Source organism: Urocampus carinirostris, chromosome 14 (assembly GCF_059441175.1).
Source record: "Urocampus carinirostris isolate Australia breed hairy pipefish chromosome 14, RoL_Ucar_1.0, whole genome shotgun sequence".
Lineage (NCBI taxonomy): Eukaryota > Metazoa > Chordata > Actinopteri > Syngnathiformes > Syngnathidae > Urocampus > Urocampus carinirostris.
The window spans coordinates 22,554,965-22,581,775 of NC_142362.1; the positions used below are offsets into that span (position 1 = coordinate 22,554,965).

Here is a 26,811-nt window from a genome sequence, read left to right on the forward strand (position 1 = left end):
GGTTTTATCTCCACAAGGAGGCGCTAAATTATACACACTGTTCCTTTTATTTAGGGGTCTCAAACTTGATTTACTTGGGGGCTGTCGAAGCTCGGGTCCAAATGAGGTTCGGGCCGAATTGGGTTTTCCACGAAAAAACCTCTGATGTAAAATGTTGTACTGCTGTATTGCACTTTTAACAAATGCTACACAAAATACGATCTAAAAACAATAAAAAACACATAAAAAAATCAATCTAAAAATTAGTCAATCATTAATAAATTAATCTATAATGGGCGTGGGCTGCATTTATGTGAAAAGGACATTTTTTATGATCTGACCACTCGATGTCGCTCTACTGTATACATCAAGGTATGATCTTAAGGTCTCTCTGGAGGGGTTTGCAGCCAAGTGTGAAGCAACCAGGATCCAGTTCAGCACCTCTAAGTCCAAGACCATAGTTCTCACCCGGTATAGAGTGACATAATCCTGCCCCAAGTGCAGGAGTTTAAGTATCGATGGGGTCTTGTTCACGAGTGAGGGTAAGATGGAACGGGAGATCGACAGACAAATCGGTGCAGCTTCTGTTGTCATTTGAACCCTGTAATGGTCCGTCGTTGTGACGGAGCTGAAAGGCAAAGCTCTCGATTTACCGGTCGATCCACGTTCCTATTCTCACCTATGGTCATGAACTGTAGGTCATGACCATCCATCTATCCATTATCTGCACCGCTTATCGTCAGTAGGGTCCCGGGGGTGCTGGAGCCCATCCCAGCCATCCTCGGGCAGTGGGCAGCCTGAACTGGTTGCCAGCCAGTCGCAGGGCACACAGAGACGGACAATTCACTCGCTCATTTACACCTAGGGAAAATTTGGATTGGCCAATTAACCTAACATGCATGTTTTTGGAATGTGGGAGGAAAGCGGAGTGCCCGGAGGAAACCCACGCAAGCCCGGGGAGAACATGCAAACTCCACACAGGAGGTTCGGTCCCATGACCTCAGAACTGTGCCGCACACGCGCTAACCATTGTGCCCAGTTCATGACCAAAAGAGCAATTTTACAGATACAAGCAGCTGAAATCAGCTTCCTCTGAAGGGTGGCAGGGCTCGCCCTTAGAGACAGTGAGAAGCCTAGTCATCCGGGAAGGACTCAGTGTAGCGCTGCTGCTCCTCTGCATTGAGAGGAAGCAGTTGAGCTGGCAGGATGCCTCCTTCGGGAGGTGTCCCGGGCATGCCCCACCGGCAGAAGGACCCAGGTCACGCTGGAGAGACTACGTCTCTCTGCTGGCCTGGGAAGGCCTCGGGATCCCATCGGATAAGCTGGATGGAGTTGGATGAAGTGGCTGGGGACAGGGAGGTCTTTGCTTGCCTGCTGAGGCTGCAGACCTCGGATATGCCGAAAAAAAACGATGGAGAGATATATATTTATTTATCTAGTTTTACAAATAATCAGGGTTGGGTAGGGTTACTTTACCTGTATTACTTTCAATTTTTTTTGGATTACTCCAATACCAAATATGCTAATAAAAGACAAAATAAATTAAATATGAATAAAATGATGACTCACAACACGTGGTAAGCTTTCTCTCCTGGCTTTGATCTCTTTGATCTCCGGCAAAACTAACATAAAATGTGACAGAAACAAAATGAAAATAAATCCAAACAGCTTGCCAACATCATTTTTGCCGTTCCATGTATTCCGTTACTCCCCAAGCCTGCGCAAAATTTTGTAATTTTATTCATATTTTGTTTCTTTTGTCTTTTATTAGCATATTTGGTATTGGAGTAATCCAAAAGTAATTGAAAGTAATCCAGTTAAAGTAACCCTACCCAACCCTGCAAATAATTAATGTACTGTCAAATAATAAACGGGTAGACCGTTGAGCCAATCAGAATGCAGCACAAAAAGCACAATGCAAATCCGCGAAGTAGCAAAAGCGTGAAAAGTAAAACCCCCTTATGGTAAAGGATTGATGTAGTTGATAACATATGTTAGAATGGTCATAGAAGTATTTGATTTTTGTAAAACACGTTCACAAACATTGTGTAACATTTTCAATGCTTATTCATTTTAAATTGCATCGTGCAAAACTAATATAAACCAGTGACAGTGTTGTTGTCAACCCAGACATAACAACAGTGTAGAAAGAATCCTACATCAAATCATTTTTCCCATGATTTTTCTTCCTGTGTGTAGTTGTCTCACACGTATCCCGATAAGGCTTGTGCTCATCACACAAAATCCCTCCAGCTGTTGACATGGATTACCTCGGAGGCCCACTGAGTACTGTGATTCATTTTCTGTCATTTGTTGAATGGATGTATGTCATCTACACACCTAAAGACCAATATTGAAAACATGAAACACCTACACACCATAAAATGGTAAAAGTCTTTGTGTAAATACTTTTAGGGGGGGGTTGGCAGAAGTATTGGTCCCTCTCTGGGATTAATATTCCCCTCGGTGGACTGCATACAAGCATGCATGCAGATGACATATCAGGATTAAGGCCGATAGATAATCCGATCATAACGCAGTTTGGACTCTCAGGGTTTGTTCACACATTGGGTACACAAAAACAAACCAATTTGGGGGAAGAGGTAAGTGTCGCACCTTAAATACACATCTGTGCTAAGTAAAGTGTTATTGAGGCACACCCAAAAAAATCTTAAGTCATTGTTTTGGTATGAACTCATTCAATGCCAGATGTTTCTCTCAAATGGGAAGGGAAAGTCAATATTTTCCCTTTAGACTCATTTTTGAAGGCTTACAAAAAAATTGTTCTGTAGCTATATCGGCTTTGGACATGTCAAGACAAAAGACAACTCCAACCCTCATCTTTCATTTTAAAAAGTATGTTCCTAGATTTTTCCATTGTCTAGTAAACCACAGTTGAACATTGCTAAGTTTCTTGAGAATATTTGTTTCTAAGAAAACTTCTAAAAAATGGCTTTTTGCGAAAGGATGCGTTTAAAGCAGAACTTTGACTTTGGTGCTCTTTTTTTGCATTGATGCTACAACTCCGATGTCTAAACAATGCTTTCCAAAAACGCAAGGGCACTTGCAAGAACATAGAACCTTGCGAGAACTTTTCAGCGCCTAATGTTTTCGGTCATGTAATCACATGATTTCAGTCACTTGGTGATTACACACACATTTACAATCAGTGGATACACTAAACAACATGAGGAAGTGGGGCTCCCTTGATGTGTGGACAAAGATCTGATCAAAGACACTCCTGTCGATCTAGTGGAGATTTAACATACTGAAATCATTCCCATAGGCTTGATACTTACTGATGAGGAGTGCCAAAGCCTTAGTAATATTTTAAAATAAAAAAACAAACAAACCAACATATTTTTACGTTTTTGCGCTTTAGGGTAATGGTTCTGATAACATTTTATATATTAAGGCGCAGAATGAAGTTAAGTTGAATAAGATGCTAAATGTCAAACTCCACTATGTTCGTACATTCATGAGGAACCATTGTTGATCGATCCATCCATTATCTGTACCGCTTATCCTCAGTAGGGTCGCGGGGGTGCTGGAGCCCATCCCAGCTATCTTCAGGCAGTGGGCAGGGGACACCCTGAACTAGTTGCCAGCCAATCGCAGGGCACACAGGGACAGACAATTCGCTCACCCATTCAAACCTACGGACAATTCGGTTAGACCAATTAACCTGACATGCATGTTTTTGGAATGTAGGAGGAAACCAGAGTACCTGGAGGAAACCCACCAAGCACGGGGAGAACATGTAAACTCCACACAGGAGGATTGATCTCATGACCTCATAACTGTGCCGCACACGCGCTAACCACTGCGCCGCCGTGCTGCCCAGGAACCATTTTATAACGCTAAAACAGAGATAGGCAAACTACAGGCCACAGGCAACATGCGGCCTGTCATATTTTTTTAATCTGGCCAGCAAAACGAAAATGTTAAAAATATAATAATACAGAAGTCCTTTTTTTGCGTTGTTTGCGTTCCAAAAACATCCCACGATATTCAAAACCCGCAAGCTAAAACCTTCATTCATTTAGTAAATACTGTGCTGTAAAAAGTATTTGCACCTTCCTAATTTCTGTGTTTTTTGCATATTTATCACTGACAAAAGATCTCTGGCATCAAATCAATTTAATTATCACCCAGCGAGATACCAAGGAAGTACAAAACACAGTTTTGAAATGATGATTCCATCATCTATTTATCAAGGCACAAAAAAACTAGGCCTTTTGGCCCAATATGAAAAAGTAATTGCCCCCTGAACCTAATAGCAAGTTGGGCCAGCTTTGGCAGCGATAACAGAGATCAAACATTTACGATAATTGGTAATAAGTCTTTCGGAATGCCGTGGAGGAATTTTGTCCCACACTTCTTTGCAAAATTGTTTCAAATGAACCCCCCATTTAAAGTCACGCCACACTCTCAATTGGATTTTAATTCAGACTTTGACTTGGCCACTCCAGAACCTTCATTTTGTCTTTTTCTGAGCCATTCAGAGGTGGACTTGCTGGTGTGCTTCGGATGGTGTTCCTGCAGAATGATATAAAATGCTACATAAACGCAGTGCATTATCCATTTGAGTTTGAAGGCACAAATTGATGGCTGGACGTTCTCCTCCACGATCTTCTGGTAAACACCAGACTTCCTTATTCCATCAACCACGGCAAGCAGCCCCAGACCATCACACTGCCAGACCCATGCTTACCTGTTGGCATCATGTTCTTTTTGTCAAATGCTGTGCCATTTTTATGCCAGATGTAACAAGCTGCGCACCTTCCAAAAAGTACAAATTTTGTAATATAATGTTGCTCCAAAAGTCTTAAGGATAATCTATATGCTTTTTGGCAAAAGTGAGATGACTCTGTGTGTTCTTTGGTGACAACTCTCCCATGGATAACATTTTTGGCTAATGTTTTTCTTTTAGTGGAGTAATGAACACTGGCCTTAACTAAGGCCAGCAAACCCTGCAATTTTTTAGATGTTGTTCGAGGTTCTTTTGGATGAGCCATCATCGCACTCTTGAAGTATTCTTAGTTGATCGACAGCTCCTGGGAAGGTTTGCCACTCATCCAAGTTTTCTTAATTTGTGGATAATGGCTCTGACAGTGGTTCGCTGGAGTCCTAGAGCCTTAGAAATGCCTTTGTAACATTTTCCAGGCTGATAGATTTCAGATTTGTGATATATTTCTTCTTTGGATCGTGGATTGTAGCCTACTTCATTTTGTCTAAGAGAATTAATCCAAGTGTTTTCACACCATCGAACCTTTATAGAATGAGACTCATCAAAGATTATTCTTGTTGTAAATGTAGCAAGGATATAAGTACATTGATTCATGCTTTGTGGGAATGTTCTAAAATAGTTTTTTGGGGTGCTTTCTATGTAAAAAACATAATTCAGGAAGGGGGCAAATACTTTTTCACGGCACTGTGAATTTATACATAAAAAGCTCCAGTTCATAAGATATATATCATGATTGTTTAACAATACAAACATATAACATATACAAATAACAATGAAGATTGTGCAAGTCACAGATTCGTGTTTTAAATGCATTGGATCATGAGTGTGCCTCATAGGGTTTTTGTGTGTTTTGTGTGAAAAATATCTACTGTGGTCTCGTGGCACTGCCTGAGGTCATAGTCGCAGTATCCGACTGAGAAACGTCCCTGTGGTTTAACACAAACGTGCATGAGAAAAAAAGGGACCAACAGAAAGCTGAAATCCCAACGAAAAAATATTTATGTCTCACTTTTGGTCTCTTGAAGTAATCCAGGCCTCTTCCAATCTTGATGATCCAACCGTTATCAAACCTAAAATGATTACATTTTGAGCACGACCAATTAATTACAGATTAATTGATCAGTACAGGGTGTCCGTTCAATATAAATTGGTGTTTATTAATCAGTGCCGAGAGACCTGTCAGGTGTGGCATATGAAATTTCCCAACTTTAAATTTGCAAAAAAGCATGCTATTGTTCAATATCTTTGCTTTCTTCCAGTGTTCAGCCAAGTAACTATAACATTTATCCCTATCAGCAGGCTGCAGCAGATTACTTGTTATTTTCTATTTATATACTCATGTGTCTATCCGTGTATAATGCACACTTGCTCACGGTAATACTGTGCAATGATTGGTCAGACAAAATCGCAAAACATTGACTGCAATAGGAATTGAAACGGAGTCACGGCGGTGAGAGCGCCGAATCCTATTAAAGTATTTCTGTCCAATACTTAAATACTGACATATCTGTACTCTGGGTGGAGCTAGCCAGATAAGTCAGAAGTTACCGAAGGTGACCGGAGCTACTCATTAATAATTTAACGTGATTAAATTAACGACACTTAGAACGGTCACCATGTTAACTACCGTATTTTCACGACTATAAGGCGCACAGGGGTATAAGGCGCACCCCCCAAAAATATTTTTTGGTCATACATTTTCCATACATAAGGCGCACCAGACTATAAGGCGCTACAGTGGGAACGTCAACAAAACAGTCAGACAGTTCAGTCAAACTTATTAACCCCTTAACATTCCGACAGCTCGCAAAGAAGCAAATACGTGTCTCAGACACATACAGACACGGTGTCTGTACAATGTCACCAATCACTCAAATGCATCATTCTGCATAACATTAGGAAGGTTACACTCTTGGGATTCAAGAAATGCCAACCATTTCTTAATTTCCATTTCCTTTTTCGCTGACAACTTTGTGGACAGCAAAGTAAGAATTTCATTGTGCAGGGAAACGTGGTACTTTACTGTGCATATGAAAATAATTACTTTGAATTCAATTTAAAAATAGACTCATCACAGAAACATCAAGATCAGTCTGAAACAAGATACTGGGAAAATATAAAGCCGGGGTAGCTCACCAAAGTCGTCTTGCAGCCATCACGTACAACAATAATACGCAACCATGGTCCTCTTACATCCGTGAGTGTAGTAAATCCAACCGTGTAAAATATTTACAAACTTAAAAACACGCAATAAACACGCTATAATGCCGACAAATAAAAGAAAAAATCAGCCGAGAAGCATCTCTGCATCGATGGACGTTGCTTATTGCTAGCTGTCAATTTAGCCCCATATTTCCTGTTTACAAATACAGACTAGTAACTTTTTTTTCTCCAGGCCGTAGAGCAACCTAACCTGTGATTCACATCTTTTTCGTCCAATTACAGGCTTTTTTTAACGTTGTTTTAGCACAAGCCTGTAAATAATAAAAAGGACCTGCCTCTTTTACCTCCGAATAACTTTAGCCAATAGTGACGGATTCAAATGATGATTGACACATTGGTTAGGAAATGAAACGCTGGTGTATATACACACACACATATATATATATATATATATATATATATATACATATACATATGCCAGCATACACTGCGGCCTGATTCGCCTCCGGGGGAAAATCTATTCAGCGGCCGCTTGCCTTAGTTGCGAGACCTTGCGACTCAATATTGATCCATATATAAGGCGAACTGTAGTATAAGGTGCATGGTAAGCTGTTGAAAAAAATAAAGGCTTTTAGGTGTGCCTCATAGTGCGGAAAATATGGTACATACATTTTGGATCCTACACAAACCACGAGACATATAGATGACATACAAGAAAGGCATTTGATTCTATCTCATTACCACGATTTTTTTTTTTTTTACCAGAGATGTATTTTAGAGAATGGAGAAAACCAAAAGTGGTTCTGAAAGGTATAAGTAAACACAAAAAAGCAGAGGTTAAGTTTCGTCATTTTCTTGCTGCCAACAAGGTTCAACGTTGCCTACAACGTTTTGCGATTTTGGGCAGCGATATTTTTTGACTGATCAATCATTGCACTATTATACACCATAATTGTATAAAAAACGTGGTTACACATGAATAAATACTGTAGTTTTAATTCCCCGAGCCTTATAGTCCAGTGCGCCTTATATACGGCAAAAGATTGATTTTGGGTGGAATGCCTTATACTGCGGTACGCCTTAAAGTGCGGAAAATACAGTACTTATCAATTATGTTCACAGCCATAATTTCCTTTCTTAACCATTAAATATTTTTTGTGCCATTTCCAATAGCGTGCACCGTAATGTCTTTCACAAAATTACATGTTTAAGAATGCGCTTGTACCTGATCTCTCTGTCATGAATGGTGGAAGAGTACTGGAGGTCCAGATTAACGTTGTGGCCAATGAGACTCTGCTTCATCTCTGCCAGTGCGCTTGTTTGTTGGCCACCATCACCTTGCTGTACAACACATTGTAATAGTGAAAGAAAATTCCCAGAAGTGAGTTTCAAAGAGTATTTAAGCAAATACAGACTAGAGCGACAATTAGTCGACGTAGTCAAGAAAAATCACATCCTTTTGTTCCAATCACATTTTTTATTTACTGTATATGTGAGCACAATACAATTTACAAACAGATATGATTAAACTAAGTGCCATGTTTTTGTTTAGACAATCAAAACGTTTATTCAAAGGTCACATATTAGAGAGATTTTAACTATGATACCCGAGTGAAAACAATACTTACGTCATCTGATGATGTGAGAAGATGGATGGTCTTCACCTGGCATGACGCTTTGAGCAGCATCTCACAGAACCGCAAAAAGTTGTATAACTGCCAGGTATTAAACATACCCGAAAAAAAAACACAACAATGTTAAGATACCACGTAAAACCCTAAAATAGACCTACTCCATTTTGACTGCTATTTTTGTTGTTTTTTGTTATGCTTTCTCTTTTGTCTGCCGATTACAAAACGTCATTCAGTTCTGTTCACATTTCCAATAATAATAACATCGAAGTGTACATAGGTACTATTATAATCGAACAACTTGCAAAAAGATAGAGGTTTAATCAATGTTTTTTTAACATTCATCCGTAGCAGTAAGTAGCAGCAGATTCATTTTTTTCTATACTTATTTGCTTATGAAGTAGTACAGTACATCTAATAATAACTTTTTTTGTTTGTTTGATGAAGCAGTTAAATGGACATTGTGTATTATTTGGCCACTAGATGTTGCTGTATTGTGTCATGCAACCAAAAATTAATGCTTAAAAGCCCAAAGAGGAATATAGATTCTCAAAGTTACCATACTGGACAATTTTTTTTTCTTCTTATCGTTTGCCCAGCCTTTTTGAGGTTTTTTGGTTCCCGTAGAAGTAACATTGGGGACAAATATGTTCGGTCCTTCTAGGTGAAATTCATGATATGAAAAATAAATGCAAATTCAAAAAATACACTTTTGTATAAAAGTTCATCTATTTTGGCCTAGTGTATATCCATTATCTGCACTGCTTATCCTCAGTAGGGTCGCAGGAGTGGTAGAGCCCAACCCAGCAGTCCTTTGGTAGTGGGCAGGGGATACTCTGAACTGGTTGCCAGACAGTCGCAGACCACACAGAGACAGCCGAAACACTCGCTCATTCACACCTAGGGACAATTTGGACAGGACAATTAACCTGGCATGCATGTTTTTCGAATGTGTGAGGAAAACAGAGTGCCCGAAGGAAACCCATGCAAGCACAGGGAAAATATGCAAACTACACACAGGAAAGTTCGATCTCATGACCTCAGAACTGTGCCGCACGGGCAGAGGGCAGGGGACACCTTAACTGGTTGCCAGCCAGTCACAGACCACACAGTGACAGGCTACTCACTCGCTCATCTACACCTAGGGACAATTTGGACCGGACAATTAACCTGGCATGCATGGTTTTGGAATGTGGGAGGAAACTAGAGTGCCCGGAGGAAACTCAAGCAAGCACAAGGGAGTGCATGCAAACTCCACACGAAAGGCTGGTCGCTGGATTTGAACCCATGACCTCAGAACTGTGCCGCAGATGCAATAACAATTCAACTGCCATTTTTTCTTTACAAAAATAAATAATTTTTTTTTTACCACCCGGTGGTGCTAAATAATACACTGGTGCTTTAAGATTACACTCCAAAAACCATGTAAATATATAATAATTCAATACAGTAAGAATCTTCCTTAAATCGTGCTCATTTTAATCAAAATTGTCTTACTATACAAAAACAGAACTTAAAATAGTTGGAATGTGGTAAATAAAATATATTTTTTCTACTGGCAGATACGTTTTGCTCATAAAGTATTATTTTTGTGATTATATTTTTAGAAAAACAAGATAATAATGTGGTAAAACTTCAGGTTAATATTAAAGTAAAAAAACAAAATAAAAGCAGAATTAAATAACCTGTATTAAAAAAAAACATTAAACTGCTGAAGAGAATTTTTAAACATTTTCGATGAATAATGTGCCTCGAGGTTTTTAGGAAAAAATGTCTTTGCTCGAAAAAGGTGGAGAAACACTGGTATAAATAATTGTGGTAAATTACACTCCAAAGTTCAACAATATTTAGGAGACTATAAACAAAACTTTTATCTTATTGAACGCAATTAAGGGACTCAGAGTGGCTGAGTGGTTAGCACGTCCGCGGAACAGTTTTGAGGTCATAGATTCAAACCCAGCTATCAGCCTTCCTATGCGGAGTTTGCATGTTCTCCATGTGCCTGCGTGGGTTCCCTTTGGACACTCCGGTTTCCCCCCAAATTGTTCAAGGTATGAGTGATTGTTTGAATGGTTGTCAAGTCTCTGTGTGCCCTACAGCTGGCTGGCAACCAGTTCGGGGTGTCCCCTGCCCACTGCCCAAAAGATAGCTGGGATGGACTTTGGCACCCTGCGACCCGAGTTGAGATGGTAACATATAAAGTTTGTTTGATTTGGTCTGAGCATGAAGAAAAAAAAAGGCACAAATATGAAGGACTTGAATGTATTCAAACTTCACTGGTTTAAACACGGTCGCAGAAAAAAACAATGCATACCCACAAAATGACATGTAAGACCAAACACGAAAAAACGTGAGACAAGTTAAAAAGAAAATGCATAACAAAAAGGTAGTATTGTGGTTTTTTTTCCCTTCTGTTTTTCTGACCTGGTGAGTGTGTCGTATGTACGGGTCCTGCACCCAGACCTCTGTTAGAGCGCTGCTGATGTACGGCTTGAAGACGACCTCATAGCTGTAACCTGTGGCGTCCTCCGCAATCCTTACCTGCTCGTGGTACTTCCCATCTGAGAAAATAAAAGCAGAGAGGAAAAACTAATATAACCGTCAAAACATTTAACCACAATTAAATATTTATTTGCGAATCCATTTCATACCACGTATATCGTATTCTGAGACGAAGGGAACCACTCCCAAACAAGAACAGCAGACATCAGGATGAAATTAAAACTACCCTAGGGACTAATTACCAAAAGAAACTGATAACCATTCACACTCAAATCCACTTATCTGCTGACCCACATTGTACCTTAAGAGAGTTTACCGGCACACCAGTGACAAGTATTCTTTGTGGTTAAGTAAATACATTTAAATAACCTCTACTTCTACATTATTAAAGTTCCAGCTATTGAATATCTTATTTTTTTTGTTACCAAGCTGACCTTGCATTATCACACGACACATAAAAATTGTTGAATAGATTTGATTCGTCCATGCTTATGTTGCAATTTGACAGTCATCAAAATGAGGGTTGAAAAAAGATGAGTAATTCCTACAAAGGTTTTATTAACAGAATATTCTGGGCAAAAACAGACAATGGCTGTAGACAGTTGACAAGTGAAGACTTAGTGAAGGGGTAGTCCATAAACCGATTTAAAATATTTTATGCAGATGCTATAAATGTTTTAAGATGGCGGCTCACACAGGTGCAGAGGCTATTGGCTCTCCAGCTAGTTTCTCTTTAAGACCGTGATAATTTATAGGGTAGGCTACAAATGTAAGCTGAATGATATTAGTACTGAAATACGAAGCAAAATAATTGGCTCTCCAGCTAGTTTCTTTTATTTCTTACCATTCTCCTATCTTTCTCACTTTCTCTGTTCAATACATCCTTGGTTTTGTTGCAGCTTGATGTTATTGCTGTTACAATGCTCTATTTTTCATTGCACTATTGTTACGATTCACTATTTTTCTTTGTACTATAATTGTAATGCACTTAAAACTTAGACCAGCCTCCAAGCACTACTCTGTAAATATTTGTGTCTATTTATCTTGACACTCTTCTCTTTTTTCTTCTTCACTGCGTGTTCGTCCAGTCATGTCTAATTTAGTTCATTGCGTTCTTATCAATCAAATTACGAAGAATTATGAACATTCTAAATATTAAAGGGACCCCCATTTTAATAGAGACTGGCCAACTGAAGATGACCTGTTTCCATTGTGGAAAGTCTTGCTCAAGCTGCTCTAACGTTGCCTGAGAGGATCAATTGTGTTTGGTTAACAGTGTTTAGAGTCAGAGTTTATTCAAGTTGATTTTCTAGCCCAGGTCTGTCATTCAAGAACATGCCTTTTTACACACCCCATTTACAAACCTGTCAACCTCAACCAATTGCTCTCCTTACTAATGTAATTTCCCATAATAAGCAATAAAAACACAAGACATCAACTATTTACTCACACTTCAGATCATAACAATAAAAACAAAGATAATTTGTGTAAACAGATTAATTTCTTTCAGCACAAGAAAAACAACACAAACAATTGTTTCGGCATCTTAGTTCTTTCGCTGCTCGTAGTAAATTTAGTGTTGCAAATTCTTTGTAGCAGGATATCGCAGACGTCAACTATTTTACAGATGATTAATTAACCGTCCGAATCTAGTTTAATTTGCAACAAAGATGTCAAACTATCAGTTCCCATTAACTTTCAATTCTCGACCACGTCATCAGGTACCAGTGACCGAGACGATCAAGATTAAAACAAAAATGGGCAAGACGAGATTGGTTGAAGGTGAAAACGAGTTATTGAAAAAACATTATACATTTTTTCCCATGCAAATTTGTCGTACAGTGTACACAAATTGCAATGATCATAAAACGTGTAAAATAGGGGGGAAACGTATTGGTTGACAGGTATGCATTTACGATTGTGACTCTTTGAAGTGTTAGAGCCACCTTACCCTGACTGTGTCTGAATTGTATGTATTCAAGAGGGAGATTTGTCGAAATGCTGGCCAGATGAGATTTAGGACTTCATGAGCTGAAATGTAGGTTTTCTGTCCCTCATTATATATTTAATTAAAATAAATAATAATAAAACACAACTGAAATTAGATAATTACAACGAAATGAATGAAGAGGTTATAAATGAAGAAATTATACAATCACGACTAAATATAAGCAGTGACATATTTCCAAGTGACATCACTTACTATCAGTTGTGATTACCTTCTTTCATTTGGTTAACATGGACTTTAATTTGTTCTGCTCTGTCCATATACCCCTTTATCTTTTCCCTGTAGTGTCCTCTCTTCGAGTCATCATTCACTGCTGCTGGTAGGTAAACATGATAAAATATTCAGTGCATATGCATTTGAATAGATTAAACACAATATTTTTTGATTGCGGGGGACCTTTTAGGACATCTATAAGCAGCTGAATGCCCTCTTGATAGCAGACTAGAGACTCCAGGAAGCGACCGCTCTGGTCTAACTCCACAGCTCGCTTGAGTACAGAAATTGCAGACGTCTCCATACCTGGCAAGTGATTTTGAGTCATGTTTGCAAAATGTGTCGTTAAAAATGGACTTATGATTTAACAGTGTATAAAGTCGACATATAAACAGAGAGGGGTGTGTATAGCAACTTAATAATATACTGTACTGTATTTCCGTGTAGGTACGTTGCCAAAACACACCCGTGAGAAACAACCGAATAGCCGATTTAGTTCTGTTATTTAGATTTAATATAAACCATCAAACACAAAGTGTACACAACCATAAAAATATCTATATTTTCATGAAAAAAAATTGTCATAATTTTTTATTTTGTACAATACAGCAGAGCGTGCACACGAAAATGTACGTCATCGAAATATGCTGCCCTTATATTTCCGCTTCCGGGTGTAGCGCCGTGACTTTAATCGGGTAAGCATCAGATATTCGAGTCATCTTCTCAATCATGTCCAAGATGTTTGTATATTAAAAAATGGTAGCTCATAATGTAACTGTATATTCTTATCTGAGCTTATTATACCATTGAAGAACGCAGGTGTGAGTGTGCATTATTTAGCTTGGCGTTAACCTTGTCCTGTATGTGGGTCGTACAGGTGGAATGGATCAAATGAGCCTATAAAATGTCTGTATTCGGTTTAAAGTCATCACATGTTAAGGTAAGAACTAAATCTAAACTGTTCTTCTAAAGCAAGTGTGTCAAACTCTTTAGCTCGCCGGCCACATGGTAGAAAAAAACATTCTCACTGGGGCTGAATAAGTACATTAATGGCATATAAAAGCATGCCTTAGCTGGAGGGCTGTGGGTCATTTCGGAGGCTCACATTTAAATTATTATTCACGGATGTAACATTTCATTATCAAACTATTATTGATGCGTTTTTTTCCCCTCAACATCTTTTTTCATGAAGATTAAATCTATTGTAGAGTTCCATTATCTACGCATTTGTAAATAAAACAAAAAAACAACAACAAAAGGAAAACAACAATTTAATGTCCATTTGTTTAATAGACTCCGGAAAACTCATGCAGACTGGGAAGTGACAACATAGAGAACAAACCCTAGTTCAAATCATTGGTTTAAGGATTTTAAAGCTTTTCTGATTTTCATTTATTTGGATAAAAATGTATACCTGAATAGGCAACTTTGCTGTTAAGTATTTTATCTACTATTGAAAGGAGCTAAAGCTTCTTTAAACTATCGCAAAGACACCTAGGTGCCATTTTTTTTATTTAGTATTTTTTGTATTGCCTTAAATAGTGCGTCTGACTTTCATCTCAAGTAAAATAACAAAGATGTATTTCCTCAATATTCTCTGGTCAATTAATGGTAGTCAGCAAATGCAAGTGGTGCCTGGGTTTGGCAACATGCAGTGGACAAAAAAACAAAAAACAACTGAAAGTCATTGTTTGACTCATTTTTCTCATGCGCTTCTCTCAGCATTTTCTCGCAGTCCACCTAAAATAATGTGGCAGGCCACATTTGGCCCGCAGGCCATTTGTTTGTGTTTGTGCAGGTCGTAAATGTCGTGGTCAAATGGATCCCAGATATAGTTTGACCTTCAGCCCCAAAGTGCATCATTGACTGAAGTTGGAACATTCATTATTTCACGTGTGTTAAAAGTATTGCCCTTGCTACAATAATGTGTAAAGCCCAATGTCAAAAATACTGTCTGCGGGCAAGATCTGGCCTGCCATAAATTTCCGAGTATGTTTAGAAAAGAAGCGAGTCTCTCGGTCATATCTTTTAAAATGTATGATTTTTTTTTTATATATTAACACAAACGAAATGCTCTCCCCGTGTTGGGTTTGTATAGCGTGGTGGGTTGGTTCAAGTGTAAGACTGCATTGACTCACCGGTGAAAATAAACAAGTTAACATTTAATAACAAACAAAAAAATCGGGTTTCCCCATTGTTGTTGAATAAATGTGTTGTGTTTAGAAAAGATCCCTTGCCATCTGTGACTATAACATGTAAGATAGGTTACTATTGTAGGCTAATTGACCAAGTATAACACTGAGAGACAAAGCTTAAAACTTAACTGAAGAGTTTACTTATCCAGCCCACCTGAGAACTGAAAGTCTGGATGCGGCCCCAGAGCCAAACTGAGTTTGACATCCTTGGTGTAAAGTAAAGCACTCTGTATTCAGAATAAATGTACCCAAAAACATCTTTGCGGGTGCCGGCTAACAACATGGTTCTAATTTCGATGTGTATTAAAACATTCTGAGTGTGATTGGAAAGCAAGACTCTCAGAATTTCGTTTGTCCAATCTTTTTGGGGAAAATCATTTATTTAACGGTATGTATCACTGTTATATCAGGCCTTCACCGGATTTTCCAGTTACCTTTGGTTTGTACGCAGCAAGTTTACCAGAACAAGATATCGACCTGAGGTAAAAAATAATCATTTTTCTTATTATTGTTACGGACTGAGAGCTGTTTAGCACTCACAACCTGTCTTTTCCCAATAGGTCATTGCACAATGGTCAAAAAATCACGAGAAATACGGAGGTGACCCTGAGCAGCCTCACAAACTCCACATTGTCACGCGAGTAAAAAGTGTTATTAGACGTCCGTACTGGGAGAAGGAAATGGTGGCATACTTTGGACTCAAAAAGGTGACAGGGCACCCAAGATGACAACTCTGTTTGCTTGGCACCCGATTCAAATTTCACTGATTTTTGACTGTCATGCAGGCACACACACCTGTGATCCACAAGAACACACCGTCAGTCAACAGCCAACTCAAGTACATCAAACATCTGGTCAGGTATGAGACGCTCCATTTAAAAATGGCGTATGGTTTTAACCTTCATCTTGTGTAAGGGTTGCCACGGCCCCGTTTTGATTTTAAATGCATACAAAACCACATACAGTGCCTTGCCAAAGTATTTTTGACATATTGCTTTTTTAGGAAATCCTTGAAAATTCTTGAATTTTGTTGTTTTTAAGAATGAAAAAAGACTTGTGATTAATGTGCTTGTAAATGCTTCAAATTGGTGCCATGTTTCTCGATACGTCTGCTTAAAAATGACACCGGCACTGCTCTTTGGTGGCTTCGCTCTGCCATTGCATTTCTCCTTTCCTCGTGATTAACAGCAGCAGGCATTATTTGGTACAGCTTTGTTCTATGAGCGTCATCGCCCCCTATGGGTTGCGCACAAGAGGACAGGTGCATAGTAGGCCTAAATAGGTCTCTATACTATGAAGTGTGTATTAGTGCAAAGATTCTGAATCAATTTATTTATTATGGGCGGTGCAAAAAAATTAAGGTAGCTTTTCCCAATTAAAAATTGTAATGGGAAGAACTTCCTGCAAATAAAAATGTAAGCTACGGATTACTATACAGTGTTATATCCTGCCATTTTTTTCTCAACATCTTTATGAGGGGAGATTCGTCTCCATAACAAAAATATATTCGCCGTTTACTCAAGATCCAAATATCACTTTTTAAATGGTATCTTTCAGAAGCGTTTCAATGCCAGATACCCGTACTTCATTTTTGTATTTTGCAAACACTTCCTTCTTCATCTGGATCACTGTTGTCACTGTTTTCCACCTTTCCTTCTCCTTTTCACTAACTTTCTTGGGACCTGATAATAAAACCAGCAAAATGAGACATTGTCCCTCCCACTACCTGCCAATTCACTTAAATGGTAGAATAGATTGAGCAGCGCTTTAGCGCCTTCCACAGTTAAGGAGTATAACTCAGTTTTTTCTTCTTAGCATTATTTTGCCCAGAAAAAGGCCCGCAATTCACCAGTAAACACTGAGCTAAACCAAGAGGAGGGTTAATCATTAACTTAAAATCATCCGTCCCCTCCTCATAGGCTAATACTCAATACAAATTGTTGGTTCTTTTTAGGATCCAGCCGCTGAAGACACCATACGGGCTCCCAGCTGAGCAGGACATGGCTGACAGCTACATCAACAGCAAAGGAGAACTGATCATTCGACGACTGCTCACACCCACGGCCATTAATCCTTAGTCACGCATGTTTAGAACCATTTTTTTCACCTTGTGCCATCCCACTGATGGACCTACTGAACGTTAACATTTTTTCTTGTATTTCTGGGGTTTAAAAACTGCATCACAAGGCTGACTTGTAATCATTATAAAACACCCATTTACTTTGCAGCAGATTAAAATGATGTATGGGTAAATATTCATCCCTCCACATCTTTAGAAATAAAAAATCCTTATTTTTATCCTTTTTTAAAAAAAAAAAAATCAGATACCTGCTGTATCATGTCAAACAAACGGCCTGCGGACCAATTCCAGCCTTTTCGATGGTCTAATCTGGTTTAATTCTTCTGGGAGTAGCTTCATAACCTGAAAACTTCACAAGTAGATATGCATTGAATGTGAATGCGCTAATTTGTTCCAAGCCCCATCATTGTACTGTATATTTTTAATAACATGAAATATTTCGGAACATGCAACAAATACGTGTTAAAATTAGATTACCGAACAAGGCACGTTAAAAAAAAGTGAATAAAGAAACCAATAAAAATATTAATTTGGCTTTTTGCCTCATGTTTCTTGAAAAACTGATCCAATGCTGTATGGGAAAAAACACAATCTAGCTTATTCCTATTAGTTATTTTTCAATACAAACCTGATCTGATTGCCTCTTTACTGCTAAAACATTTGAGGATTTCCTCTTTTCTTGACTTCAAAGCAGCATGGCAATTGAGACAAGTTTATTTTTATTCATTACTCTCACTTGAGTTTGTGGCGAGTTTGTTCAGTTAAGGTTGCATTTAATCCACTGTTAAAATCAAATATTAAATGCCAAAGATGAAAATTGTTTTCCCATTGAGAATGTGTCGTGCTTGGAAATGATCCCTTAAGACCGTGATAATTTATAGAGAAGGCTACAAATGTAAGCTGAATAATATTAGTACTGAAATACGAAGCAAAATAATTATTGTTGATAAAAAAATTTTTGTTACCAATCTGGCCCCCCTTAGAACATAGTCTGGATCCAAGTCAAGAGTTTTACATGCCTGAGATAGTGTATTGTTAACTCATAAGCAAAAAAATAAAATAAAACCTTTGACAGCAATACTCGTTTCATTTCATGAGGTCTTTTTATTCTAAGCAAAACCTTCCTTTAAAAAAAAAAAAAAGACCATTGTCAAGTTAATCAATTTCTCAAATGAAAGGGGCTTTATTGACGATCCTGATTTATTTGTGGTTTAAAATTCTATTTTAAAATAAGGACTGACGTTGAAAGCATAAAAGATACAAGGAATGGAGAAAACAAGTATTTCAATATTTTGTCAATTAGGGCCTCATTTACTAAGCTGTGCTCAAAATGGAGCTGAAAGTGTATTAATTTATTGAAAAATAATTCAATGCATTTTGGGGACAATATAAATAAGAAAGGTTAATGTGGTTAATCAATTAAATTTATTGATCTTTCCCCCCTTTTACCAGTCACCAAGCAATAACTGTTGTAGAGCATCGCTGTGATAACGGAATTGGTCAGCTTATCTGAATAATATTCATCCATCCATTATCTGCACCGCTTATCCTCAGTAGGGACGCGGGGGTGATAGAGCTCATACCAGCTGTCTTCAGGCAGTGGGCAGGGGACACCCTGAACCCGTTGCCAGCCAGTCGCAGGGCACACAGAGACAGACAACTCATTCCCACCTAGGGACAATTTGGACCAGCCAATTAACCTGAAACGCATGTTTTTGGAATGTGGGAGGAAACCAGAGTGGCCGGAGGAAACCCACGCAAGCACAGGGAGAACATGCAAACTCCACACAGGAAGGTTTGATCCCATGACCTCAGAACTGTGCTGCACACGCACTAACCACTGCTCTACCGTGCTGCACAACAATAGTCGTAAAAAGGTTTAAAGCAAACATTTTTTTCTTTAAAAATCATTAATGGGCATAAACTGATGTATTTTTGCAGTTTAGGCCTCAGAGGGATGATTTCTATGAGGCCAATCAGATTCAATTCAGAATAAGTGAACATGTTCTCCAGTTAGGTAGGCTGGTTTCGCACCCTTGGCTGGTGTCCACGTGTTTTTGAAAAACGTTTGAAAACTGAAATGTAAAACTGGTTTGGACTTTGCCCTTTAAGTATGTTTTTATTGATCATATTTGGTTCAAGTTTTTTTTAAAGAGGTGGAAGTCAAATGCTCACCCTGCTAGGACTGAAACATATCAATGGAAAACGTCAAGAGTCTGATCTGCCTGGTTTCAGATGTTAAACTCCAGTTTTATTATTTGTGAATATGCACTCATTTTTTAAATACTGCATGAAATTTGGTTAGTGATTCGAAACTTTCTATTTTCTTATCATGAAAACGTGTTATAAAAGAACGACACAGAGCTATTGAAAAAAAAAAAAAACTCAAGGTGGTTGTCAACATCCCTCAGTCGTCATCAGAATCAGTGTCGTGGCATCTAGACCTGATGCTCCTCTTCTCCACTTTGGTGAACCTGGACTCGGGCTTCTGTGTGGGCGTAGGAGGCTCCATCAGGTTGCCGCTGAGAAAAATCCAAGTGAAGAAGATGTATTGAGGAAAATCCTATCATTCAAAAAAGAACTTGGACAATAACACTAGGGACTATTTTTTGAGTGGGCAAACCGGCCGGCCAAATTGTAAAAATACAGCGATCTCTCACAGTGTCGCGGTTTAGATACTTGGCCAATTTTTTTCTGCATTCTGATTTGCCTCGCTCCTTTTTGCCTTTGTGTCAATAACATGGCGTTCTATGTGCGTAATATTGCTTGATGAAGCTTCACTATGTACACGCAATTTTCAAGTTTTTGTTTGTCTGAAAGCCATCATGTCAACAAAACGCCCTGGACGCCACCCAAGTTGGACTTCTTGACACGCAAAAGGAAAGTAAAGCATTCTGAGGCCACATTTTTGTTACAGGTAACATCTTCATTACGGTGAAAAAAAATAAAATAAAAAAATGAAATGATGACGGTGTCCTGAATCAATAGTACAATATAGAAGAGAAAATCTTAAAATCATAATCTGACAGTTAAAATTTTTTTTAACAAAACTTCAAAGAAAATTACAGACGCTCCCCTACTTACGACCATACGACTTACGAAAAACGATAGATGCGAAAAAAATTTCGGGATGTCGAAAAATATCCGGACATTGCTGTAAGTCAGATTTTGTATTGTGTGCCCATTTTTGCGAATACAGGACATTACTGTAGTGCTACTTTCCGTCACTACTGGCGTGTGGCGCTGAGAGCTCACCCAGCATCCACCCCGAAGAAATCCGCCTCCTCTCCCTAGTTCGTGAGTAAACATACTATTGTATACTGTGACTCCAGCGCGCTAAGAACTTTCACATTTTTATTGTTTAATATCTCGTGCATTCCTTCAATATGGTTGGTGTAAAGTGTAAGAAGAGGCGAGCCGTTTCTTTTGAAATAAAAGTGGAATAAGAAAGCTTGATGCGGTTCAGAAAATGGTTGGATGACTTTTTTTTCGGCCACTTTTTACCACGAAGGACGAAAAAAGTTAAACTTAACTTTATTAATATTTATAGAGCATATTATTTTATGAAATGTTTGTTTTTTAGAACAAAACAATTTCTTAAATTATGATTTGTCAACACAGAAGTTATTGAAGAAAATTTTCACAAGGTACAATAATTTTATTTGTCAAACAAATACTTGAGCCTGTAAATGTAGTTGGTTCTGTGGTATGAATATATAATAAAAGTGTTTAATAAACATTTCTACTTTGCAGGTTTTGATTATTGCAGCCAAATTAACCCTGCGATTACTGTACAATATTTAAATTAAATACTAAGAAAACATGTTGATTTGATGCCACTCATGTCCTCAGCATACCGAAAATTTGAATAGCTGGCTACATTTTTCCATACTTGCTATCTCGAGTTTTTCAATGTAAATATATTGCCCAAAAAGGACGTAATATATTACCTTGCATCAATAGTGTATTTATAAACAAAAATTAAATATAAAATGTAAATGTCTTTATGTTTATTTATAAATGCATATCATCGCTGCTATTCTAAAACAATGTGTCTCCGTTTTTTTGTATTTTTGACATGAATGGAATGTTTACAATAACACAAAAAATCCTTAAAAATAGTTGTTTTTTTCTGGCCCTTTTAGATAGATAGATAGATAGATACTTTTGCCAATTTTCTTCAACCTAATGCGGCTCTCGCGACTCAAAAAGTTTGCCCACTCTTGAAATGGATGCTGCACAGCAGTAGGAGCACACTAACATAAATAGATTCAAAATATATTGATATACAGAGGCCGCTCTCTACTTTGAACTTTGGTTATAGCTGGTTCGCTGCTTTGTGGATTTTAAATTCAATTGTTTTTATTGTTATTGATATCGACGTATCCCGGTCAGCAGAGAGAACAGAGCAAATGCTATCATGGGGCAGATTGTGTGTGCACGACTGTGATAGGTGGATGTAGAGGTAAAATCGGGCCTAAAATCCTAGCCCAAGCCTGACAAAATTAAGTTGATTTTAGGGACCGCCGGGCTCTAAGCAAACCCATGTTTTATTTGTAAGGATTTTTTGTGAGGAGGGCTCTCTCGCTGACTTTTTTTTAATTAGCCATCCTTTACTGTTATTAGTTTATTTATCTTGGTGGAAAATCCGTATGATGGATTCTGTCCACCTTTCGGGCAACACAGCCCACGTGGGGGTAAGAAAAAAAAGCAAGAGAGAAGCCTGAACTCATGATTAACATTTTAGGCCTGGCCTGAATTTTTGGTCGGGCTCAGGCTTAAGATCTTACCTGTATGCGGGTGTATGCTGTCAGTCAAACAAGCATATAATCTCAGTTGTTAAGAACGTCATCTCGAGATAGTTTGCCCCTTGGGGGCTTTCGTGAAGGTGCAACGCTACTTTGCGGATTTCACTTTTCGCGGGGCGTCCTGGTCCCCATTAACCGCAATACTGAGGGAAGACTGCATAAAAAATGCACAGAGGAGATACCTGTAGTTGATAACATGGGCACAGCCCAGGCGCCATTCCAGAATCTCGGTGCTGAAATCGTCAGTGTTCCCCAAGTCGGTGAAGCCCACCACATAATCCTTTGACTTGCCGTCGACAAGAAGCGCCATGGTGGGGATGACCTTTATACGAAGCCGCTCAGTCAAGAAGGGCGCCTTTTCCACGTTGAGTTTGATGAATTTGGTCTCTAAGTGCTTCTTGGCCAGGATGCTCAGGTGTTTGTCCACAATTTTACATCTACAAGGAGTATGCCACATAAATCAAATTGACATATGTGGCACACCTTTGCTCTTTATCAAGCCTCAAAAGCAATAGTGGAATCAAACAGTGACATTACCTGAAGGTTGTGCTTTTGTAGAAGTGGCAGACAACTTTTTTGCTATCTTTGACCTCACTGAAGAACTCTTTTTCATCCGGAATCTCACGGTACTCGCCGTGTCCTTTCGACAACCATTCCTGTCATGGAAAAACAGGAGAAAAGAATATTCCCACTGCAGTAGTCTTTCAGGAAAGAAAACAAACACGATCATTTCAACATTTATGTTCTTCTACACATGTAAAAGAAATAGAATACTTTGCACTTCGCCACCTCAATGCATTACGGGTTAAAAATATGATATACAAGTCCAAATGAAAGGTAGCTTTCGCTAGACCGCACAGGCACACAAATCGGATCCTTTCCCTTGGCACAGTACGTAAATTGATTTGTTCGTAATTTGCTTCAATGCTATATTTTGTATGGAATGTATGTTTGAGGTTTATATAAGTATATTTGAGGCTTGTATAAGTAACCTGTATTGTTTTGAAAATGATTATAAACGTTTGATAAAATGATATGCGCTATAACGTTACAAAGCAGGCTGATAAAGCATAGTACTGCAAAACAAAGCTACACATTAGGCGTTGCCATTCTGTGGTCTGTGAAGCCCTTTAAGACTCCTTGTGATAAAGGGCGTCACAAAAAACATGACTTGACTTGATTATAAAGAGAAATAAAGTTAATTTTGGGAGAGTTAGGTGACTTCCTCCACTGTGTTAAAAAGTGGATGAAAAAGAAGCAGTCCAACCATTTTATCAACCGCATCAAGCTTTTTAATTCCACTTTCATTTCAAAAGAAACAGCTCTTCTCTTCTTACACTTTACACCAACCATATTGAAGGGATGGACGAGATATTAAACAATAAAAATGTCAAAGTTCTTAGCGCGCTGGAGAATACAGTGTAGCACGTAGTATGTTTACACATGAACTAGAAGCCAGATTTCTTCTTCGGGGTGGATGATGGGTGACCTCTAACAACGCCACACGCCCACAGCAACGGAAAGAAGCAATACTGTAATACACTGTATTCAGAAAAAGGTGCACACAATACAAAATCTAACTTACAGCAATGTCCGGATATTTTTCGACATCTTGAAAAATTTTTTTGTATCAATTGTTTTGCATAAATTGAATGGTCGTAAGTAGGGGAGTGTCTGTACACTGTGGTGGGAAAAGGAATAATATCGCTTAACCTTAAACCTTACTTAAAGTTAAATTATATTTAATGATCAAAGTATAAATACTTATTCTGCAGTTTAACAGTTTTACTTACTTTACTTTTTTAAAACTACTTTTCTATTTATGAACTCAGAAAAATACCATCTTTTCATCTTTGTGATGCTGCATGTACTGTACAATATCCGAGCATGATTGTAAAATTGTGCGGTGACTATTAAGCATGTTATGGCAATATCTGTGTATTATTTGTTATTGCAACATCCATTGCAGCCTGCTCATCCAAAAAAGGGGATTACCTCATGTGCAGTTCCTTCTCAAGATTTCTTCATTTTCCTCATGTTGAGGTTTTTGAGTTTTTCCTTGCCCTCATGTCGGTTTTTAGTTCAGGGGATGGTGTAATAATAGTCTGTGGTTTGGAGTAATCTGTGGTCTGTGCAGCCCTTTGAGGCTAGGGCTATACAAACAAACATGACTTGTCTTATCTCAAACAGTCTTGCTGCCTTTTTCAGGAAAGATTCAGGTGTGAGAGCATACATATATGGTGTCATAATAAACATGACTAGGACCTAGTCATTCAGACAGCTGCTAGGGTGACAGTGCAGAGAAAATAACTTCCAAACGGATGTAGTTTGAGTTACCAGGTAAATGATACACAGTCTGCACACTACCCAGTAGTCTATTTGAGAGAAAGATGGTTCAAATATTCATAAAACATAAGTACACTACACAAAAGAGTTGTTTCCCTTGTAATGGCTTTTTGCATTTATTTATATCTTTTAGGACAACCATTCGTCTCTGGTACCGCAAGTAAAAATAATGTGATATGATATTGAATCCAATAATTTTTCCGGTCATCGACAACACTGGTGGTATAATGATTAGTATTCAGCGCTTTCGTCGCCGCAACTCGGGATTGATTCCTGTTAATATACCATGAAACCTCGTGTATAACACGCACCCAAACCTTTAGGTTAAAAAATTGCTGTACACAAGAATAAATACGGTACTCCTGCCCGTACTTAAGCACTCCCTCAAATGCCTATCCACTCAGGGCAATCTCCCGCTCGCCCCCTCCCGCCCTCTTAACATTTTCCACCTGGATCTACACAATTCACGTAAGTCACCCTTTTTTACATCAAAACGGCAAATTTTACCAAAAGGGAGATTTTTTTTATGCCCGATATCCACCCATCCATTATCTGCGCCGCTTATCTTTAGTAGGGTCGCGGGAGTGCTGGAGCCTATTCCAGCTGTCTGCGGCCAGGGCACACCCTGAAGTGTTTGCAAGCCAGATGCAGAGCACACAGAGACAGACAACCATTCCCTCGCTCATTCCCACCAAGGGACAATTCAAACCGGTCAATTAAACTAAAATGTATGTCTTTGGAATGTGGGAGGAAACCGGAGTTCCCGGAGAGAACATGCAAACTCCACACAGGAAGGTTCGATCTCATGACCTCAGAACTGTGCCGCACACCCGCTAACCACTGCGCCGCTGTGCTGCCCCTTGTATACATGTAGATAAATATTCAACATACTTGTTTTTGTTTCTGGGCCTTCTTCAGTGCCTCCAGTCGCCGCTCCCTAATTTTCTCAAAGTCGTCTTCGTCCAGTTCATCTAGTTTGGTCAGCTCAGCATCCACCTGATCTTCTACCAGCTTGACAGACTGCACCAGAACCTTCGCAAGGTTGTCAATCATGTCGTTGGCCATGGTTGCCCGTGTTGTTTCAATCTGGCGTGAACGATGAAAATGGTACATTGAAACACAAACACAAAGCAAATTAAAGTTGGCCGTACTTGTGTAAAACTAATCGTAATTGTGGATGTCATTCGGTCACCTCCAGTGTTGGTGACGTTTGCATATGTCTTGATAACTCATTTTATAGATTACTTTTTTGGTTTGGATCATGAAAATCAATATTCCTTAAGAAATACATAATCAAAAACTATGATCACGACACACATTCCGTCGGAAGTGCGGCGCTAGAAACATAATTTACGTGAAGGGGAGTCATATTTTACATGGGACTCGGATTTAGGCATAACACCGGCAATATCTTCAATACTGGGCAGACAGCAGCCAACAATTGTATGGGCTGTGTTGATGACAATTTGGAACATCGAAAGTCAGGCAAACATACTCGGTCTGATCGACCGCTATCACGTCACACTACCTATGAACGTTGAAAACGCGCGAAGATCACCATAGCTACGCAGTTGTCAGTAAATTGTGTTAAGTCACCCAGAAAGTAAAACATTAGTCTCGTAAAATATGCTAAGAACACAAAATCAATAGTCTTCGTGTAGGACTATTTACTCCAGAGTTGATAAACCGTCGGCCATTGAGAAGGAATTATCGTGAGTTTACCTAGCAACCCGTTAGTAGCCAGCAGAATTGGTGAGCTTAAGTTCAAAATTAAGCCAAGAATAAAAAATAATGTATTTTACAAAAGACATAAAACGAATAACTATGTCAAGTATAACATTCAAAACATACCTGATAATTGACGACGGCTTTCTCGGACTGATAGTAGCACTGGACAAAGCAAAACAGGCGGGACCACCGGAAATGACGTCAAGTGTACGCGACCATATATTTTCAATAGTAATGGTGTATACTGCCATCTACAGCACGGGAAGTGTAAAGGGACTTTGGCTGTATGCTGAAAGACATGGCGAAAGTACAAGGTAATAAATAACAGGAGTCGCCAATGTGTTGACCTAAGGACAGCTGAGGTGCCCACAGATCTGTTTAGAAAATGGCTCACCAGGGCTGTGTCAT

General features: G+C 38.8%; 3 protein-coding genes across 7 annotated transcripts; 1 reads left to right on the forward strand and 2 right to left on the reverse strand.

The window, feature by feature from the left end:
• Positions 1-4,102: 4,102 nt before the first annotated feature.
• Positions 4,103-13,853, reverse strand: mitd1 (MIT, microtubule interacting and transport, domain containing 1). Of its 4 annotated transcripts, none has more exons than XM_088352238.1 (8): positions 13,679-13,850; positions 13,430-13,552; positions 13,245-13,346; positions 10,948-11,084; positions 8,521-8,607; positions 8,118-8,233; positions 5,739-5,799; positions 4,103-5,655 (listed from the first exon to the last, which is right to left on the reverse strand). In XM_088352238.1, the coding sequence occupies exons 2-8, from the start codon at positions 13,548-13,550 to the stop codon at positions 5,560-5,562; spliced, it is 720 nt and encodes a 239-aa protein (XP_088208364.1). In that variant the 5' UTR covers positions 13,551-13,552; positions 13,679-13,850; the 3' UTR covers positions 4,103-5,559. The 4 variants fall into 4 exon arrangements, with proteins under 4 accessions (XP_088208364.1, XP_088208363.1, XP_088208362.1 ...); XM_088352237.1 differs by having other exon boundaries at positions 13,636-13,850; XM_088352236.1 differs by having other exon boundaries at positions 13,430-13,848.
• Positions 13,846-18,055, forward strand: mrpl30 (mitochondrial ribosomal protein L30). 2 transcript variants are annotated; one of them, XM_088352241.1, is made up of 6 exons: positions 13,846-13,941; positions 14,124-14,186; positions 15,852-15,923; positions 16,002-16,148; positions 16,227-16,300; positions 17,396-18,055. In XM_088352241.1, exons 2-6 carry the CDS (start codon positions 14,151-14,153, stop codon positions 17,517-17,519), a joined length of 453 nt encoding a protein of 150 aa, XP_088208367.1. In that variant the 5' UTR covers positions 13,846-13,941; positions 14,124-14,150; the 3' UTR covers positions 17,520-18,055. The 2 variants fall into 2 exon arrangements, with proteins under 2 accessions (XP_088208367.1, XP_088208368.1); XM_088352242.1 differs by lacking the exon at positions 13,846-13,941 and having other exon boundaries at positions 13,948-14,186.
• Positions 18,056-19,743: 1,688 nt separating this feature from the next.
• txndc9 (thioredoxin domain containing 9) lies at positions 19,744-26,630 on the reverse strand. Its single transcript, XM_088352240.1, has 5 exons — positions 26,527-26,630; positions 25,567-25,761; positions 22,867-22,985; positions 22,512-22,766; positions 19,744-20,043 (listed from the first exon to the last, which is right to left on the reverse strand). The coding sequence occupies exons 2-5, from the start codon at positions 25,738-25,740 to the stop codon at positions 19,929-19,931; spliced, it is 663 nt and encodes a 220-aa protein (XP_088208366.1). The 5' UTR covers positions 25,741-25,761; positions 26,527-26,630; the 3' UTR covers positions 19,744-19,928.
• Between the last annotated feature and the right edge of the window lie 181 nt (positions 26,631-26,811).

Bases quoted from the DNA above. Each gene is read 5' to 3' on its own strand.
- mrpl30 (XM_088352241.1), top strand. From the start codon at position 14,151: ATGTCTGTATTCGGTTTAAAGTCATCACATGTTAAG. The intron at 14,187-15,851 runs GTAAGAACTAAA...CTGTTATATCAG, and splicing joins TAAAGTCATCACATGTTAAG to GCCTTCACCGGATTTTCCAG. The intron at 16,149-16,226 runs GTGACAGGGCAC...ACTGTCATGCAG, and splicing joins CATACTTTGGACTCAAAAAG to GCACACACACCTGTGATCCA.
- txndc9 (XM_088352240.1), bottom strand. From the start codon at position 25,740: ATGGCCAACGACATGATTGACAACCTTGCGAAGGTTCTGGTGCAGTCT. The intron at 22,767-22,866 runs GTAATGTCACTG...TACTCCTTGTAG, and splicing joins TACAAAAGCACAACCTTCAG to ATGTAAAATTGTGGACAAAC. The intron at 20,044-22,511 runs GTATCTCCTCTG...GATTTTTCTCAG, and splicing joins GCCCATGTTATCAACTACAG to CGGCAACCTGATGGAGCCTC.
- mitd1 (XM_088352236.1), bottom strand. From the start codon at position 13,574: ATGACTCAAAATCACTTGCCAGGTATGGAGACGTCTGCAATTTCTGTA. The intron at 8,234-8,520 runs GTAAGTATTGTT...TGTGTTGTACAG, and splicing joins TTCTCACATCATCAGATGAC to CAAGGTGATGGTGGCCAACA. The intron at 5,656-5,738 runs GTGAGACATAAA...GTTAAACCACAG, and splicing joins ATTACTTCAAGAGACCAAAA to GGACGTTTCTCAGTCGGATA.